This window comes from Larus michahellis, chromosome 7 (assembly GCF_964199755.1).
Source record: "Larus michahellis chromosome 7, bLarMic1.1, whole genome shotgun sequence".
In the NCBI taxonomy this organism is placed as follows: Eukaryota; Metazoa; Chordata; class Aves; order Charadriiformes; family Laridae; genus Larus; species Larus michahellis.
In genome coordinates, this window is record NC_133902.1 from 20,765,301 (window position 1) to 20,785,172 (window position 19,872).

Here is a 19,872-nt window from a genome sequence, read left to right on the forward strand (position 1 = left end):
GAGCCGAGGGGCGGGCTGGCGGCAGAGCGAAGCGAGAACGGCAGCACCATGATGGCGCAGCGGGCGCTTCCCAACCCCTTCGCGGACTACGATAAGTCCTTGGCTACTGGCTACTTCGATGCTGCCGGGAGGGTGAGTGGGGTCGGGGTGAGGCGGCCGGGGCGGGAGCGGGCCCTTCCCGGGGACGGCCACCGCGCTGAAGCGCGGTGGCCGTCCCCGGGAAGGGCCCGCTCCCGCCCCGGCCGCGAAGCCAGGCTGGGCAGGCAGGAGCCCAGCCTGATCCTGAGGTACTAAAAGGTTTCTAGCCCCGGTTCCCTGGTTCTTCACCCTCTGGGTTACCTCCATCTTGGTAAAGGCCTCCATCTGCCTTGCCTGTCAGCCTTTCCCTTACGCCGCGGTGGTTTGCTGTTTTCTGTTCTCCGTAGCTGACCCCGGAATTCACTCAGCGGCTGAACAACAAAATCAGGGAGCTGCTCCAGCAGATGGAGAGGGGCCTCAAGTCTGCCGACCCTCAGGACTGCACTGCATACACCGGCTGGGCAGGTAGGGTGGCCCCTGGGATCTCCAGAGCGGAATGCTAGGTCAAGCCAAGGCAGACCGTGGGGTTTTTTGGCTGTTTGAATGATCACGGTAGATCCATGTCAAGAACAGTACTTCTTCTGCATGTTTTAATCTGTTAAAACAAGGGCCTGTCTTTCTAGGGACTCCCCGTTTTTGAAGCAGGTTTCAAGCTGCAGAAGGAAGACCATGGTGTTGCAGGGCAGGTTTGGGTCTTCTCTTGGTTAATAATGCCAAATTTATACAACCGAGAAGGCCAGCACCTGCTTGAGGGCAAAGATGGGAACGATTGAAGGGACTGGCTCCAAATCTGGCCATGTTGGGGATGGTGACAAGTGAACTGGTGCTCCATGAAGTAGGTAGATGCATGCAGTTGGCCGCTTACCTGCAAGAAGGTGTTGCATATGGCAGTGGTGAGCTTATGGCCTGAGTTAACGTCTGTCCTTTCTGTTTGGGCTGAATTTCATCTTACAACGTTGTCTGATTGGCAGGTTGCTCCATTCCTGTTCCTCAGGTAGTGCCCCTCCACTTAGCCAGGGCTAGTTCTGCTCCAGTACCTGCTGGAAGGAGCAGAAATGCAAATGTGAGTATAACGAAGGATGGAAGCCTTTCTCACACTAACGCTTGCGTGCAGAGCTTCCAGGAGCTTGTTTTCTCCTGTTCTGCATTTTCTGCCTGGTTTTCCTGCCTTGGGAGTGTGCCCTGCCTTCCCCTCCCTGTTCCTACGCACTGGAGCCAGGGAGGACACACCTTTCTCGCCCACCTCATCCTTGGCTCCTGCTGCGTGCTTTGTCAGCTTTCCTGCCTTCTGCACCCTGCCAGACTCCCGGGAGGGACCCTGGGGTAGTTGCAATTAATCTCATGCTTGCTGCAAGACTTTTTTGCCGCTTTTTTTGTTTTTTTGTAATACACTACAGTCCTACATGGCAACTTTCTACATTATAATCTGGGTGTGGCTGGCTTATGCTTGGATGCTATGGAACACGATGCCAACCGCTTGCTTGGGAGAATGGTGTTCATTGTGTTGGTGCTAAACTAATGCTGGAGCTTGATGACAGCAATGCCAGAAATGCCTGCTAAAAACTTTAGTAAGGCAGACGAGCACTGAGAGCACTCCAGAGCAGTTCATAAGAAATGCTAGGATGCCAGTATTACATTCCAGCGTGGGAGAACGTTGATTCCATCAGTTGCTGCCTGGCAGCACTCTGCTGCTGCCGCCTGTGAACGTATGCGTTTTTGTTCAGTGATGGCTGATTTCACCTTGGGAGCCAGGTTCAGTCTTCCAGTCTGTGTGACCCTGCTCTGAGATCTCCTCAGATGAAAAGCATTCTATATGTAAAGATGCTCCTCAGTCATGAGGGTGCTGCTTGGCATGATGGTAGAGCCTACCTCTGGCCAGAATAACTCAGGAGATAAAGCAGGAGGACAATTAGCTGATGTTAGGAGTACTCTGAAAGTCTGTGGGGAGAAGGTAAACTCCTTTCCCCAGACACCATGTTCCCTTCCTTAGGGTGGCCTTAAGGAGCTTCATCTTGGAAAGTGACTGCAGCTGTGAAACAGTGCTTGAGAGCTCTGGTAGGATTTCTGTTCGTTTTTATTTGGAAGGAAGTTTCATAAGAGGGTTTCTTCTTTTTTTCCCCAGCATCATAGCATCATTCCTCATTGGGCACACAACCTTCTCACCTTGGCTAATAGGATTAGAAAAAACCCATGGACAGATTTCCTGCAGGTCGCAGCCAGCGAAGTGAAGTTTGCAGATATTACACTGTATCTTTGTCATCCTCCCTTCTTTTCTAATTCTAGCTATATTAATTTATTCAGTGCTGGTTTCCAGAGACAAAATTAATTGGGCCAAGAGCAGCTTTTTCCTGTAATTGCTTATGTAGAAAAGGCTTGTTGAGTATCTTCTCATGTAAATCATTGCCCAGCAGTCTGAAATCAACCTGCACTCTTGTGGCCGCTAATAAGAGAGATTTGAAATGGGGCTCTCTTAGCGCAAGCTCTGCGTGAAATGTAACGTACTTCAGTGTACTACATTACACTCAGTAATACACAGCATATGCTGGCATTTTACTTCAGTGCCTGTTTCTTTCCCAACACACTTGACAGAGCCCTGATCCCCTGGTCTGCATTTGTGCCAGGGAAGCCACAGCTTCTCGGCACCTGAAGCTGGAGCAGAGGGAGGGAAGGGCTTACATTTTCAGCTCAGAGGCAATGAAAACACACTTTGGATCAAGCTTATCCAGAGTATGGCTGAATGCCCTCAAAACACATTTGAATTGGCTTGTTACAGTTTCATTCCCTTCCCCAGAGAGATCAGGGTCCTGTAGGCAATACCTGGTACGTGCCTGGGTATAGACCAGGCTCGGCTGTTGTGTTCTGTTTTGTCTTTTAATCAGTTTAGCTAGACTGCTGTAAGAGCCTTTGTGGTCTTACTCTGTTTCATTGGTATCAGAGTGTTGACTGAGGGAAGGTAAACTGCCGTAAGCTAATTCTGAATTGGAAGCAGTTCAAATCCTGGCAGAAGTACAACTGCCTCATCCATTTTCAAACAGATCAGCATGAGGATGCCGAAGAGTACGTACATGTGTGTTGGTATTTCTCATAGTGCAAGACTGCTTGCTCCAAAGACTGCCTTGACTGGGAGGAGAGAGGATGGAAAGAGAATGGAAGGAGACTGACTCCTGTCACCTCTTAGCTGACTGCAGAAGCTAGGAGGCTCTTGAGTCTGGAGCCTCCTGGGCTGTTGTATCCTTTCAAGATTACAAGGTGATCTGCCACCTGAAACAGTATATAAGGGAGAGATTTCCCTTCCTCTACCTTATGACAGTGCCTTTGGAATTTGTTTCCCATGTGAGCATTCCCTTCTTAGCAATGTCATAGTCGTGGCTTTCAGAGCTGGAGCAGCCCAGTGAGTCCAGCTGGCCAGGCCCACCCCCAGCTTTTGGCTGGCCTGTTGGTGAGTGGTGACGAGGAGCGGGGCTGGGTTGCCTTTTGAAAGGACTCTTCAAAAGACATGCCAGATGAAAGAAAAGCCACGTAAGCATGGATAGAAATTCTGACCATACCAGTTCAGGAACGCTTCTGGAAAAACACCTTTCATCTACTTTAGTGCAGTATCTTAGTTTTAACCTTCAAAACCCAGAGAACTTGCATCTCCTTAAGAGAGTTCTGTTCAGAAAAACAGAAATCCTCAGATTATCCCTCCCGAATAAGAGGCAGTGAGGCTGCGTTTGATGAGGGAGAATAGAGTGCCCTTGTGTCACCCACATAAACCCCATTCCTGCCAAGTGCTTGGTGGTTAGTTTTTGTGAAATCTCTGTTCTTGGAGAGAGTCAGTATTTGACTGGACAAGGCTCAGAGCAATGGGATGTAAAATTCAAGTTGTCCTTACTTTCAGAGGGTTGGATCAAATCACTTCCACGGATCCCTTCAAGCCTAACCTGTTGTGGGATTCTGTGATGGGGTAATCGGTAGCTTTGGTTTGGGCTGGGCTGGTTTTTTGTTTTACAAAAAGAAAGCTTTATTTTACAAAAGAAGCTTTGTTACCAAGGTTTTAAGGCTGGAGAAGTTGAGGCATCCTGAGAAATGTGCACTAGGAAGCCAAGCTGCAGAAAAATGCACCTGTTGCTCCACATACAGTTGTGAACATGGGATGGTACAGCCCTCTGGAGAAGGTGTCTCACTGTCCCGTTCAGCATGGCTTTGGCATACCATTTATGAGCACAAGATAACATCCCACGAGCCTGCACCAGAAAAGATGCTTATTATCCTTTGGACTGGGCGGTAAAGCTATGCCACCCCCTCTGTAACTTTTACCCCATGCCTGACTCATTAAAATGGTATCAGGTTTGTCACTAGAAACCATCAGGCTTCATCACTATGTGCAGAGATAGGTTTCTGCTTCTCCCCTCTGTGTTTGACACCCTGCTCTGAAGGTCCTGGCTGACTGACTTCCCTGGGTCAGTGCAAGATCTCAGAGCTCTTTATTACTGTAGATGGCAGGTTTGGGACTTGTCCAGATTAGGTCAAGAAATCTCCTCTTGTGGCAACCTACTGTCCTTTGTGAAAGGACCACATCACAGCTCAGCTCCTGGTGGACACGGAGGCATGTTCAGAACAGTCTAATGCGCTTCCCTGCTGGTGCTGTCAGCAAGGGGACTGCAGCGGAGCTGACACTGAGTGGTGCGTCCTCTCGCTTTTGTCCGCTCTGTTCAGCATGAAGAGGAAGCTTTGTTTCTCTACTGCTCTCCTCCCACCAGCAGAACTGTTTGCAATGGTAGTGCAAGTCTAAACTTGCAGGGAAGCTGAGGCACAGCTTTACTTCTCTTTGATCCACAGAATGGTCATATGGATGAGAGATTCTTTCAGCCTGCTGCAGTGTTTTAGCTCTCGAGCGAGAACTTTTCTGGTATCTCCAGTGATGCCTGCGCTGTTGAAAGCAATGGTTGCTAAAGTTACGGCCATCAGCGCTACCCAACTTGTGCCAACAATTCACTTCTACTAGGTGCATTTAAGTCTGCTCCTCAGCCGCGCTCAAAAGAAATCTCTAATGCAAAGCACCCCCCGGGTGACTGCATTTTGTATCTCTCTCTATACCTCTGTAAACGTTGCCTCTCTAGGCACGGGCCTGCCCTCTGCTGGCCTTCCCTACTTTTGGGCTCACAGATAGCAACAGAGCAAGCAGCAGGCTGAAGGCAGCACTGCATTGCGCCTTTCTGATCAGCTTGGGAGTATGAATTCCATCAGGAAAGAGTTGAGAAAATTGTCTTTAGATTCAGTTTGTAAGGCCTTTAGGTTTTAAAAAGGGAAAATGAATGATTTGGGGAAGCAACTCATCCCTTCCATCCTTTAGCATGGGTCAGTGGTTTTTTGGAGTCTTTTCCAAAGGTGCTTGGGCCTTGGAGGAAAGGGAGTGAGAAATGTTTTTAAAGAGGAGAGACAAAGAAGTCAGAGGAAAACAATGCTGAGGCATTAACTTGCTAAGAATCAATCCTAACAGTGGTCTTAGCATGATAGTTATGTACATTAGGGAGGAATGATGGCAGTGGGAATAGAAGCTACTTACAAAGCAAAAAGTTGTATATTAAAGCAGGTAAGTCGAGAGTGCAAGTTGTGCTCAGACAGCTATCAGGCCTATTAAAGTCTAGCAACTGTGCTAGGTGCTACATAAATCAAGGATAGTCACTTGACATTTGCTATCTGGAAGAGGAGGGTTCCCCTTTAAAGAAGGGCTTCATATCCACATCCTTATAGACTTGAGTGATGGCACCGTACATCTGAACTCTCTCTGGAAATACGAATGCTGAGCTGCTTAAAGAGAGGACAAGGTTATTAGCTTCAGCAGGAAATGGAAATTTGCCCTTAATATACATGTGGAATTGAATTGTCTGTAGCACGAAGGTTTGGAGATTACCCATGCAAAATGAGAAAACGATCTAAATTTAAAATTGTCCTCAGAACCATGGAAAGTAATTTTGCAGCATGCTTGCCCCCCTCACTTTACTACATCAAAATCTGCAGAGATTGGTTCTGTTAATTTAGGCGTAAACGCAGGACCTGAGTCGTCTTAGAAATGGTTACCAGTAAGAGGAGAAATAAGCTTTTCTCAGAGTGATGTAGGCCAGTAGCTTTCTTTGGTGCATGTCTGAGGATGCCTTCCAGATCAGAAGGATGGTTCAACTGTGGCAGACCTTTCAGACACAGACCTACTAGGACTCCTCAGTTACCTACTAAAAGCTCCAAGAGCTGGATGAATACAGGGCAGATGGAAGCAAAGGACAGCAATTGATGTGACTTCTTAGTAGGCGAGTTGTTTCTGTAGCTGGCAGGCCCATTGAAAACCTCCAGGGAGGACCACGCAGCCTTTTCCAGTGTTCCTGGTAGCTGCTTATGTTTCAGATAAGGGTTGATCTTATAAATTATATGCTGCAGAGGAGAGTCAGGCAGCCCCTTTCTTTTCTAGGGTGCACCAGTCCCTGGTGTAGGGCTTGGGACCTGCTCAGCAGCAGGAGATGATGTCCAGGGAGCTATAACAACCTTGCTGGTGCTTCCTACTGGGAGAGAAGACAAAAATAAAATAAAACAAAACAAAACAATACACCCAAGTAGGATGTCTTAAAGCTGACACTTCTCAGTGCTGATGACGTGTCAAAATCAAAATGACGTGACCCAGCCCTTTACCTCTTGGCATGGGAAAAAATTAATGAGATCGGGTAACAACTCAGCACTGCTCTGCCACAAGTACCACTTTGTTCAAAAATTACTGTGGTTTGTTTTTTTTTTTCCCCCCTGTTTAGCAACAGTCCTAGATTTAGGTGGGTTTGTCTAAGTCTCACCTTTTGCTGCTTGCTACTAAAATTGTACGTAACGCGTGTCTCCAGAGCTCTGCTGTCCTCCAGGAGCTCCTGGGTCAGACACTGCTCTTTGTCTTGACCTGCAGTCCACTCGTGAGCAGCATCAGGTACAAGGAGGTCACAGAGCAGGAGAAGCTGTGGATGCTGCAGCTGTGGGTTATGTCCCTGGATGTGCCCGAGAAGCCTGTCTAGAAGGCTTATGCCTTAGATGAGGCTGAGGGACATTGTTTTAGGTTTGTTAAAACTGCCAGGGCACAAAATGGGAAGGGTAAACTTTTCTGGTGGGAGCAACCTTTATGTTCCTTTTGCAGGCATTGCTCTGCTGTATTTGCACCTGTATGATGTGTACGGAGACCCAGCCTACCTTCAGGTCGCCCACGAGTACGTGAAGAAGAGCCTGAGCTGTCTGACAAGACGATCCATCACTTTCTTGTGTGGAGATGCTGGGCCTCTGGCAGTGGCGGCTGTCGTCTATCACAAACTGCAGAACCAGAAGCAGTCAGAAGACTGCATCACTCGGTAAAACACTTGGTTATGTCTTTGACCTAATGGTCCTCTTGCTCATAGAGCCGGGCACTCTCCGCCAAGCCTGAATACATTTTCTTGCAGTCTTATGTGAGAGATAATCCAGTAATTTAGCAAGGCAGTGCAAACTTGTTCTGCCCTGGGGAAAGAGCTCCCTTAAGGACAAACACGGCTGCCTGGCAGGCCGCAGGCTGGGGAGCAAGGATGTTGTTCTGCTGGTATTGCTATCTTAAAAATAATTCCAATAAACACAGGAAGAAAAAAATGCCAAAATTAAGCAAAAAAACCCAAACAACCAGAAGGTGAGGTTTGCTGTTTTCTCAGAACCCTTAAATTTAGCTTTACAGCCATTTTGGTGAAAAGGAGAAATGTGGCAGGATTATTAGATTAATTTTGCCACTGACTTCTACTTGCTATTTGTTATTTGACTTTGACTTAAACCTGAGATTGACAGCATCCCTTTCAACTGCTGAATGCAGCTGGTTATGATTCATTTATTTCTATTTCCTGCCTGTCCTCAACTGTTTTCAAATGTATTTTTGTTGGGTACTTAAGACAAGAAAAGGACAAACGAGCAGTCCTCCAGTCAGACAGCATGTGGTAGAGGAAGGGAAAAAGTTAAGGAGATGCAGTTGCAAGCTTTGCTTGCTTAAGGGAGATCAGCTTTGAGAAGGTGAGAAACAGCCCTGTAAACAGTTTCCGTTTACGTGTGGTCAGCACAAAGCCAAGACAAAACTCCTGACACGTCGTAGCAACACCGAGTGCCCTTAAACAGCCATAAGCAAGTGATGCATAATACCAATTAAAAAAGCCACGGGTGGGAGTCAGAGGTGCCTGTATGGTTTGGACACCAAGTTCACACTCCCTTAACTAAGAATAGCTTCTGGTTTATGTGGATACGGTCAGTCTGAGGACAGAACTCTCTCTTCTTATTCTTGAAATAATCAGGGGTTTAGGTTTTGCTTGATACTGTGTCGAAGTGGTGAATCTCACTATGATTAATGTATTTGCTAACAAAAAGGGAACTAGTCTGTCAAACAGTACTGGCCAGTTGTGGTCAACGCATAAGCCCCAAGTTGTGAAAAATCCCTAATTTGTGTTTTCTTGCTGTAGCTCTCCCCTCCCCATGTCCCTCCTGTTCTGCTTGCAGTTTTGTGGCAGAATGGAAACCCATGATTAATTCTGCACTGCCATCTAATGGCATAATAAAGGCAGAGCCTTGGAAATTGGTTTCTTCATACATCTGAGAGGAGGAGAAAAGAAAAATGTGGATTTCTCGAAGGAACAGTTATACTGTCCTTACTCTGCCACCAATTCCCAGAGCAGTTAGCCTGACCGTGTTACCTCTAAAAAGAGAGTATTTCTTTGAGAAATAGCTCCCTTAATGGAAACTCTGAAGTGGGTTTTGAGTATGCTATTTAGTTACAGAACAGTTGCTAAGTTACACGGTGCAAGCGCGTAGAAAGTGCACTCTATTACAGCTGTGGAGAAGGGGTTCCTCTCTCTATTTTGTTCTCAGTCTTTTCAAGCACCTCATCTTTACAGAGCCCAAGGAGAGACTCCATCAGCCAGGTTTTACCTGCAGTGGAAGAGACAGAAACTTGCTTTTTCTTAGCTCCTTGCTCTTAGCCTAAATGAGTTCATGACCAACAAATGTGCTTTTATGCTCTGGAGAGACTTAACGTTTCAGGGCAGCCCATTTTCCAAGAGCCTGTGAAAATCTGAGCCGTGTTCTGGGAGTCCTCTTTTCCCTGCCATCTCCCACCAATTCAGAAGGTCAAAGGTTTGCTTTTAGAGCCAGTGGTATACAAAAATCCCATTTTGCTCTACAGTTGCTTTGCCTTTCCTCTGTCCAGAAAGTACTCGTTTTTGACAGTTGAGGTAATAGGCTGATATGTGAGCAGGAGTGGCTCTTCCTTTCAGGGACCTCGATTTACCCCCTCGCCCCTGAGAAATGCATTCTGCATGCAATTAGTCCAGCAGCACCCCAGGCACGTCTTGCCGCACGCATGCCACGCAGCCCTGCCCCACATCTCAAAAACAACAGAAACCACTGGCAGGCTTCTTCCCTGATTATTCTGGCTGGGAAAGGAGCTAGAGGTAGAAGCAGTGATGCATGAGGAGCAAGAATAGTAGCTCCAGTTGCTCCTGATTTCCCCACGAAAAGAAGATTTCCCATCCAGATCTCAGAAAACCCACACTGTGGGTATTACTATTTATCCACCCACCCATTCCTTCTATTGCACCTGACACTTCCCTGACATCTCAGAGCTGAACAACATCACCAGCTGGCATCTCTTCTGGCCAGCCTGCTGCTGGGCAGAATCCATGTGTCAAAACACTGCTTTTCTCCTTGGAAACCTTCCTCTTCATCTCCTTTCCTTGTATTTGGGGCCAGGGGACATGAGGAGGCAGCAGGGCTTTCCTTTCAGCCCACGCAGCTGCGAGCAGGACCCCTGCTTGGAGAGGGACTCTGAGTCTTGGATGTAAAGTCTGTCTCTTGGGTTTAATCTGTAAATCTCCCCCATGGAACAATGCACATCTCAAGTGGTACACAAGGAGACGGGGCCAATCCACCTTCAGTCACTGCTCTTTCCTTTCTCCTTCAATATCCCGGCCCACTTTGAGTCTAGCGCCAGGGGAAAGCTTCCTGCCGTGGGGAGTCACAGCCCAGCATCCTCTCTCTGCTCTGAGGGTACTCTGGACATTTGGTCACTTTGCTTTGCGACACGTTGTTCTGCCCAGGAGCAAAGGCTGCCAAGGCACCTTTTCTGCTCCTCACGCTGCTGTGACAGGGAAACCTTGCACATACACAGCTCTCCTGGCTGGTTTCTTCACCCTCTCCCTGTTGCAGCCACAGCAGGAAGCAGCTGAGGGAACAGCTGTGAAGCCACTTATGCTGGTATTTTAAAAGTGATGACATTTTTCAGATTGCTGTCTCGGGGTGAAAAGAAAAATAAAGCCAAAACAAGTCACATCCCTGCTTGTGATGAGAGGCAAAACAAAGAGGCGTCAAGAGTGAATTGGGCTACAAAGCACCAGTGTGAAGAGCTGTCAGTCTCTGTTAGCGGTACAGGAATATCACCAACTTTGCAACACGATATTAGAAAAATGGCAAGGAAAATACCTGACTCCAGCAGACCTCTCGCTCTGCGCTTGTGGGCTAAAGCCTGGTGCCAGCCGAGCTGTGCTCCGCAGGGGGTTGCACCACAGACAGCCCGCAGCACTCATGCACTGCTGAGCTGCCCTCACTACTGGTCACCTCTCTCTACATGTGCCTTGACGTTAAACAACATTTACAGCTGCTTCTGCCCACTTCTTACCTAGATTTTTAGCTCATGAAGGCACTTCTTTCTCCACAAACAGTGCACCCTGGCCACTTGCAGGCATGGAGAGAAAGGAGCTTTTCTATCAGGACTTCTGAGATTTTTCCACATACCATCAGTGCTAGTTTGACTTTCTAGCATTCCTTGAGCAGACAAACAGATACCAGTTTAGTTTGAAAATAGTCATTTTTGGCAGAGAGTGTGATGTGCTGACAGCATCACAGGGAGGTAATGGTGGGCAGCCTTTCCTGAGCAGCCAGCAACTTTATGCTGACCGTTTCCTATATCCCAGGTTTCCCCACAAGTAGCTTTCCCAGAGCTGGTGCTCAAAACCAAGCACATAGCACAACTGCATTGTAAAGAGCTGAGCGGACGAAAGTAATAACCCAAACAAAAAGCAGAGGGGAAAGAGGGATTCTGCTCCTTGTATAGCTGGAATGCTGAGACCCAGAGACTGGCCTGACATCTCCCAGGATGTGGGCAGCATGAAGGAAGAAATCATCTCACTGCTTGGTTACATGGCTTTGAGCGTCCTCTAATCTCCCCCATGTGAATTTTTCTTTGTAGTTTGCTCCATCTACACAAGCTTGACCCACGAGTGCCAGATGAACTGCTGTACGGGCGCATGGGCTATCTCTATGCACTGGTATTTGTGAACAAGCACTTCGGAGAGGAAAAGATCCCTCTAAGTCACATTCAGCAGGTACTGTGGTGTCTGCTGCTTTGTTAGCTGTCTCCTCCCATGCAGCTTAACTTTGGGCAAGTAAAAATCAATGCCAGATGTAGAGAACTCTGGCAACAAGGGAGAAACTACATCATGGTATCCCTGCTGCTCTTCTTCCAAAGGGACAAAGCACCACACGTCCTCCCACCATCCGTATAAATGCCTAGGCAGCACTGAATTGGCATACGCTTCACTCCCTCACCCACGCTCTTCCCTCTGCTCTTTGGTTCTGTGTCAGGTTACTCACTGTGCTGTGCCCAAGACACCAGCATTTCCCTCACCTGCATCTGCTCCCATCCGCAGGTCTGTGAAGCGGTCGTGGCCTCAGGAGAGAGCTTGGCCAAAAGAAGGAACTTTATGGCAAAGAGCCCACTGATGTATGAGTGGTACCAGGAGTACTATGTAGGGGCTGCCCATGGTTTGGCTGGCATTTACTACTATCTCATGCAGGTAAGAGGCACTGGAGGGGAGGGGCCTTTAGCAGCTCTTTCACGTTTCTTTGAACAAGGAGCAGCTTTCTATTCTGTTCTGTTCTATTCTATTCTATTCTATGATTTGAATTGGTTCTTGGTGATGTCAAGCTGGGCAAGATCCCTTGTCTGATGGACTTACTCCTGTGTTTGGTCACATATCCCCACTTCTAAAGGTTTTCTCCAAGTCTGTGAGCTTGAATTTCCCACCTCCATGGAGATCTGTAGAGGAATGTGAGCTGCATTATACCAGCAGTTTCACATAATGAAGGCCTGTATGTCAGCTGGGTCTGAGCTTCCCCAGCTTGTGTTAATTGCTTATAAAGTATTCCCATTTGTTGGTATCTGTGGGCTTCCTGCATTTTTTGAGGTGGTTACTTGGAGCAATCTCAGATCATTACAGAGTGAGAATCTGCACAAGAAAAGCACAGTGAAAGAGATTGTGGTCATAGTAGGAAAGTGGGAAATGCCTTTGTTTCCGAATCAGGGCCTATATCTAACTATGAAAGAAGTGGACTTTTTCCTTTGATACAGCAGCTAAGTTCTGCAGTGCCTGAAGTAGGCAGGGCAAGACAAGAGGGTGGGAGCTGCAGTGCCCCTTTGCTTTGATGCTGTCTTTCTCACAAATTTGCACAACTTGCTGGAGCTCTGGGAGTATTCCCTTCCCCGGCTCTGAAATGAGGGTCATAATTCCCCTATGTGGGTCACTTTGTGTATAAATTCACAGTGCTTAAGCTCTTAGAAAAATAGCAGCAATAAATAACATTGCATTTTCAAAGCATTAAGGGCACCCGCTGGGCAACGCAGATTATTTTAACGTAGCAATGTTCATAGAAATAGATGGTATCTTTTATTAGATCCAACTCTCACAGCAGGCGGAAGAAAAGCCACCAGGTTTCAAGTGCTTCGGCTTTCCTTCAGGACCTTCAAAGTTCAAGCCCATATAGAGGATAAGGGGAGCTGCTGTGAATATACCCCTCATCTGTGACTCAGAGGGGAAGGGCTGGTTGGTGGGTTTTTAAGCAGAAGGAGATTTGGCAGGAGGAGGAGGCGAGGTGATTATTGCCCAGGAGTACAGAACTGCTCATTTGGAGCAGGGGAGACAGCAGTGTGCTGTAAGGCCAAATTTGCACCAAGTTCCCGAGCTTCTTCCTAAGCTGATGTTTTAAATAATTTTAAGTGTAAGTCTCCCATAAAATACTGCATGGGCTTCATGCTTCTCTGCCGTATGAAGTACAAGGAGCCTGGGTCAGCCAAGCATGATGCATAAAAAGCCTTGGGGGAAGCAAACAAGGGAAATTTGGAGAGGAGAACATTGGACTTTTATCTCTAATGGTTTTACAGCAAAAGTATTGATTTTTAATTTTCAAGTCATCAACTTGGGAACAGTGTAATCCTTAGATGAGAGTGCTCGTTGCAGTCTGCCATGGGAAATTAGAACTGCACAGATTTCATGTCGGGCAGTGCCATTGGAAGAGGACACTGAAGCCACTCCCTTGCTTCTGTCTGAGGTCAGCGGTGAAGTCACCCCTTTGCAATTACCCAGAAACATCTGTGAAAATGCAGTGTCACAGCTTGCCGGCTGGGCTGGCCCAGTAGCTCAGAGCTAGCTGAGACATTCTAGGTGCTAGGAATCATTCCTGGTATTCATCCTTAATATTGATTTTAGACAGTTTATCTCTTTGCTCCAGCTCTGGGTACCTGAAAATATTCCTACTCATCTTCAGGAAAAGCAGCAGCAAACCCTCTTGCTTAGAGAAATGGGTGGCACGTCAGCGTTTGTTTCTGAGGGGCAGCTTTTGTTTCTGAGGCTGCAAGGGTATGACTGGAAGTAAGTCTCTGCCAAAGGGCAGAGCAGCCTGGGGCCAAGTGGGTATTTGTGATGTGTGAAAGCCTGGACCAAAGAAATTACTTCATTTACAAGGAGCAAGAGGGGACATGGCCATAGTTGGCTTTGTTTCCACCTTTCAGGCAGATCTTGGGCTTCTTAGGGAGAGGCAGAAATGGTAATTCTCCCTGGTTTAATGCTTTCTCTTTCTTAGCCTGGCCTTGGAGTGAGCCAAGTAAAACTGCACAACACAGTCAAACCCAGTGTGGACTACGTCTGCCAGCTCAAGTTCCCATCTGGCAATTACCCTCCATGCATCAATGACACCAGAGACCTACTCGTCCACTGGTGCCACGGGGCACCAGGTGTTATCTACATGCTTGTCCAGGCATACAAGGTACCAGAGATTTCTGCAAAAACCCTTTGGGGACTCCTAAGTGTGGAACTTCATCATGGAGAAGACTCCGTTGAGTCCTTCCCCCTGCCTGAGAGTAGGATGGCTTGTTACAATGCAGTCACCTCATAGGGACCACTGACCGAAACGGAAATTAGCCTTTTAAAAAATTACTTCTGAAAATACCCATCAGCTGCGTGGGGTATCCTGCTGCAGGTGACTGATGGTGACAACTAGTTGTGTGTGAAGTAATGGTCATACAGCCCCATTCATCGTATCAAAACCATTCTCCTTCAAAGTAGACAGCAAAGTCACAGTGTTAAGACTTCAACAGGAGAGAAACTAATTAACCCAGGCCTCCCCACTCACACAGGGATGCTCTTTGTGTGGAGGAAATTGCCTCGGCAAGAGGGAATATTTCTTGTCTCTGCAGGTCTTTGGGGAACAGCAATACCTCAATGATGCCCTGCAGTGTGCAGAAGTGATCTGGCAGCATGGGCTACTGAAGAAAGGCTACGGGCTGTGCCACGGGACAGCTGGCAACGCTTACGGCTTCCTAGCACTGTACAACCTCACTCAGAACATGAAATACCTCTACAGGGCCTGCAAGGTGAGAGCCTGTGTAAGGAAGGGAGAGGGGATTGTGCACTTTTGCCTTTTATGTCACCACCTTTGCCTTTGAAACCTAATTTCTAGTGTGGGAGAGATGCAGCTAGATCTGGGCAGAGTAGTCCTTCAGCAGTGTCACTTGTCTGGCAGCCTGTACAGAAGGAATGTCCTGCAGGAGCCTTGCTCTGCAAGGGATAATGTGAGGATGAGGGTGGTATTTTTTTAAGATCCATCTTTAACAAAATTTTAACAATTTTTATTCCTCTTTTCTCAGTTTGCAGAGTGGTGTTTAAGCTATGGTCAACATGGGTGCCGGACTCCAGACACGCCATTCTCTCTCTTTGAAGGTAGGCTCCATCTCTATGCTTGTGTTTTGCTCCTGGAGCTGAGCCAGTCCAGCACCAAGGAAAACCAAATACAGGCTCCACATGTGAAACTCAGTGTAGAGGATGGGAAGGAAATTGTATTTGCTGGTTTTACCCTTTCCCAGAAGCAGTCGTCATTTGTAGCACAGGCTCATGTCTTAGCTGGAGCATCTTGTCCTCTTGGGCTTCCTGCACAGATTGTGCACACAGGTCTCAAGGGGAATTCTTTAATGGGTACAGGCCAAAGTCTGCCTTATGGTAGTTTGTCGCCTGACTTCTCAGACAGTCTCTTGTCTGTGCACTTTTAAGGATTAAAGTCCTTCATGGGCTTTCCAGTTTCATTCCAAAGGTGAGCGAGGAACATATGGGGCTGCGTTTGTAGGCCTTGGTGGCTCTTACGGCACTTTGTGCCTCCTGCTAAAGGCCCCCCCCCAAAAATCTGCCATCAGCAGGTATTGCTGAAAGAGCCAGTTCCTCAGCCACCATCAATCTCCCTAGCTTTGCTGCAGGCCAAGGAACAAGGGCAGGTACGGCAGTGAGGACCTGCGGCAGCAATGTCACAGCATCCCAAGTTTTGCGAAGGTACCCAGATTGTTAAACCCAGGGACAGGTAAAGCAGGAGGGAGGGAGCTGGAGGGGGGAAGGCCCATCGTGTTTTCTCAGGTGCTTTTCAGCATTTGATTAACTTCAAAATGCTTTCCCCACTGGAGTACCTAAGTTGCTTGGGAAACTTGGGTTCAGACCATGGAAATTATTTAGGTCCTTCTGAAAATGTTTTCCTTTCCTCTGTCTTCATGACTCATTCGCCCCCTGGATAGCTGATCAAATGGGTGCCCAAAGGGAATCTCTCTGAAGCACAGTGTGTTTTCTTATCCCCAGGAATGGCTGGAACAATTTACTTTCTTGCGGACCTGCTGGTGCCAACCAAGGCCAAGTTCCCCGCATTTGAACTCTGACTCTGAGCTTGGCAGTTTCCTGCCTGAATCCTTCTGCACTTGGAAAAGCACTTCAAAGCTGCTTTCTCCTTCTTCCAAACTCATCATTGTTCACCTGACCGAACGTAAATCCATCCTCCTGAGGGCATGCTGATGTCTCTAATACTTCCAGTCATCTCATTGCATTGTTTCAAAGACAATGTAGATTTTGCTGGTGTCTCCTAAAAACGCAAAGCTGCAGGTGGGAGCAGGGAGAAAATGTACAGTATTTTGTCGGCTATAGAGTTTTGCTATTTTCTGTATCCCATTTCCTGCAAGAAAGTTTTCTATTGAACGTAACTTTTGGCCATTTAATTATTGGATTTTTTGTGCTGACAAATAGTTGCAGGAATTTAGTTGCCTTTGGAAAACAAAAGATGAAAATCTGAGACTATTGCCCTGCAAGTCACTTTTAAGTGTTTTCTTTCTGAGCACCCTGGGAGTGGACACTTCAGTAGCTGAGCTGCTCCACATGAAGCGCACATGATGGACTGTGGAGTCTTTGTATATGTTTTTTTAATGTCAGAGTGCAAGTAGCACAGCTGGAACTGACTTGCCAAAGCCTTGTCCTGAATTTCCACCTGTCTGCTTTAAAGGCAAAAGCTATGTATAGCTCTTTTCTGCATTTTTTCCAGTGACAGACTGGAATCCTCTAGCGTTTGTGTTTATTTGCCATCTTATGCTAAACCTTGCAAAAGTCCATTGATGATCTAATGGAAAACTCCAATCTAGAAGTGAGCTAAGCGTGCTTCCTGGGGTGGTCTCTTCTGTTTAGCCTTGAAAGCTTATTTTGCAGTCTTTATTTAAAATTATGTATGACAGTTATAGGTGTTAGGTGGTGCCAGGCCCACCAGCAGCAGCATGGGAAAAGAAATGTATTCCACTGAGTTCTGTCAGTGTTTAACCTATTACCTGTATAGATGCTTTGTGTTATAACCTTTCCTGAACCTGGATAATTTACGTCACTTGTTTGCCCTGTTACTGCTTGTTGTAGTTCGATGTGCAACCACACATCTACCCAACTGGAAAGTGTGCCCTAGGTTAAATAGCTTTGACCTGTCAAGCAGACCAGATACTTGCAAGGGGGTAGATCTGCTTTTCCGTCCTTAGCTGATGCTGCGATAATTTGCTGCAATTAGGGACCTGGCCCTGTAAACCACTTCCTTAGCACTGAGCATGAGCTAAACACTAAGCGCAGTGGAAGTCACTGACGCAGCCGTACCGCGTCGTGCTGTTTGAGGGCAGCTCCTCAGCCTGGGCAAGAGTGGATGTGGGTTCTGATCTTTTAAGGGCCCACTTGCGGAGTGCCTCAGGCCACCTAAGAGCTGGTGAGCAGCTGCAGGGCAGCACGGGCAACCTCCAAGCTGGCATGTTCCTGCACCAACAATAGTGAAGCAGGAGAACCAAACTTGGCACACTTAACACAGTGAGATCGCTTGTGCCTGAACGCAAGGCAGCCTAGCCACAGTGGCACAGGCAGACCCTCCGGAACCTCCTGGATGGGCTGCTGCAGCAAAGAGTAGAAGCCATTCCTGGAAGGCTGCCTGTTCTTCACAGCCCAGGTTCCTGCTGCCATCACATGTTTCTGGAAGTTCATCAAAAGACAGCCTGAAGTGCAGAGAAACTCATCTGCTTTGGGGCAGGCATCCCTGTCAAGCTCATGCAGACTCAGCAGTGCTCATCCCCCATCAGTCATGGGGCCTAAACAACACAGGCTGGTGTCATGGCAGCATCACATCCCAGGGTTCGTACACTGATCAGGGATCGTCAGGGGCTGGTGTACAACTTCTGAGTGCAGCACTGTTTAATAAAAATAATGAAATGAACAAGCTTTGGGTTATTTTTACCTTTCGGTTTGTGACCAGGATTCACGTCTGAAGATCTCAAGATATGCTACAACAGCAGCTCTGGTGGCTCCTGGCAGCTCGCTGACCTCCTGCCCACCCTGAGCGTTAAGTGTATTTCACATTTTTCCCCGTCTCCAATCCATTGAGGCCAGTCCTGTGCTTTCCCTTGCACACTGCGCTTTTCTCCCAGGATGTCCTTTTGCAGCACTGTTTCCATTCAAGGCTGCATCCTCCCTGCTGTGACTTCCATTGGAGACCACAGTCCTGCAGGTTAATCTTAATTGCAGCAAAATACACCTGTGTGCAGCACTGGCCACCAGAAAGAGGATGTGGATCCTCCCCAAAAAAGCACCCTCCTGCCCATTGGAAGGAGGAACAGGCTGCCTCTGGGAGCCTGTGACTGTCCAGCACCAGAGGCTTTTAAGACCATACTATGAGGAATGGTAAGGGTAAAGGTGATCCTGCCCTCCAGCACAAGCATAAATTAGGCTACTTGAAGTCCTATACAGCCTGCTTTTCTACAATTCCTGTTTCTATTTAGGTTTGTGGTAAAGCTTTTCAGACAGGGGGGCCAGCAATCGGGAAGGGAAAGGGAAAGAAGCGTAGTGCAGAGCTGCTCTGGTTGCCCTTCCTTTCTCCTGCGGTGGGGGTGTTGCCCACTTGCACCTATCTTCCTGCTGAGTGGAGGGAGCGGGAGCAAGATGAAGCCTGAAAACATGCAACTGCTCCTGCTTCAACAAGCTACTGACAGGGCCTTTATCAGAAGCGTAGACATTTAACACTTAGTTCTTGGTGATGGTTATGTTTGTTCACGGCAGTGGTCTGTTTCAAAAAAATCAAGTGCTCCCAAGAAATAAGCAAAAAACATTTTGAATGCATTGCCATCTGGCTCAGTTTGTGTTCACCTCCTGTGTATACTAGTGTCACCAGTAAGATGAAAAATGTCCCAAACACTTTTAACCAAACATGTCACCTGAAGCCGTGCATCTTCCCCCAAAAGCCTGCTGTGGTTTCAGCTCTCGAGAGCTGACAGCAGCTTCAGCTATGGAAGAGGTGACAGAGGGACAGTGCACAGAAGAGGTGTTATTGCTGCCTCTGCCCAACTTATTTAATTTCCCATTCCTGCATATTAACTTCTCAAATGCCCACAGACTGCCATCAGTGCTGATGCTAAATCCATCGCTAATTCTACGCTGCCAAGCAAATCCCCCCCTCCCCACAAGCGGTCCTCAGCCCCTACAGCATCAGCAGTCAGACACACCGCTCACCTGCTAAATCAGTTTACAAATTACCACTGCAGTCGTCAAATGCACACCGGTTTCGCTTTGAACCATTGCAGAGGGGGCTGCGGGCTGTGGCGTGGCAGACGCCCACCTTGTGTTGATGGGGAAAACGCAGAAACCCCAGCCTGGCCTCCTGCCCCCAACAGGGATGTTGTTGTTCCTGTCTGACAGGCAGGGGGCTGGGTGAGATGGAGAATTAAGGTTGCGTGTCCCACCTGTGATACCACAAAAGCAGCTGTTGGAGAAGCAGCCGCGTGGGGCACAGAGCTGCTGGCAAAGGGCTTCATTTCCATGAGTTATCCGGCCAGACCTCACTTCTCTCCAGCATCTCATCTAACCTCCGTCCCTCTGCGCCATTATCTCACCTTTCCCCCATCCCCTCTTTTATTTTGTTCATGTTTCTCCACCATAGTGTGATACCTTGGCCAAATTTGAGTGGGGGTTTCTCATGGTAACACCCAAGGGAATGTGGCTGAGCCCAGTGAGACCACAAGTGCTGCTCCAGGACACCAAGGTCCCAGCACATACAGCTGATTTATTGCAAGATTATTTTCTTTTTAATTCAGTTTTTTACGTTTGGAAGAACAACACAGGTACCTCACATCTTTCTGTC

At 47.6% G+C, this 19,872-nt stretch overlaps 1 protein-coding gene across 2 annotated transcripts; it reads left to right on the forward strand.

Annotated features, from left to right (window-relative positions):
* On the forward strand, positions 1-17,958 carry LANCL1 (LanC like glutathione S-transferase 1). Of its 2 annotated transcripts, XR_012588298.1 has the most exons (10): positions 1-132; positions 426-543; positions 7,226-7,433; positions 11,333-11,468; positions 11,793-11,939; positions 14,002-14,184; positions 14,615-14,791; positions 15,065-15,137; positions 16,035-17,567; positions 17,669-17,958. XR_012588298.1 is itself a non-coding variant. In XM_074594547.1 (9 exons), exons 1-9 carry the CDS (start codon positions 49-51, stop codon positions 16,109-16,111), a joined length of 1,203 nt encoding a protein of 400 aa, XP_074450648.1. In that variant the 5' UTR covers positions 1-48; the 3' UTR covers positions 16,112-17,958. The 2 variants fall into 2 exon arrangements, 1 of the variants encoding a protein (XP_074450648.1); XM_074594547.1 differs by having other exon boundaries at positions 16,035-17,958.
* The last annotated feature ends 1,914 nt before the right edge of the window (positions 17,959-19,872 follow it).

Excerpts from the sequence above, each read along its gene's own strand:
- LANCL1 (XM_074594547.1), top strand. The coding sequence starts at position 49 with ATGATGGCGCAGCGGGCGCTTCCCAACCCCTTCGCGGACTACGATAAG. Across the intron at positions 544-7,225 it reads TGCATACACCGGCTGGGCAG|GCATTGCTCTGCTGTATTTG; the intron begins GTAGGGTGGCCC and ends TTCCTTTTGCAG. Across the intron at positions 11,940-14,001 it reads TTTACTACTATCTCATGCAG|CCTGGCCTTGGAGTGAGCCA; the intron begins GTAAGAGGCACT and ends TCTCTTTCTTAG.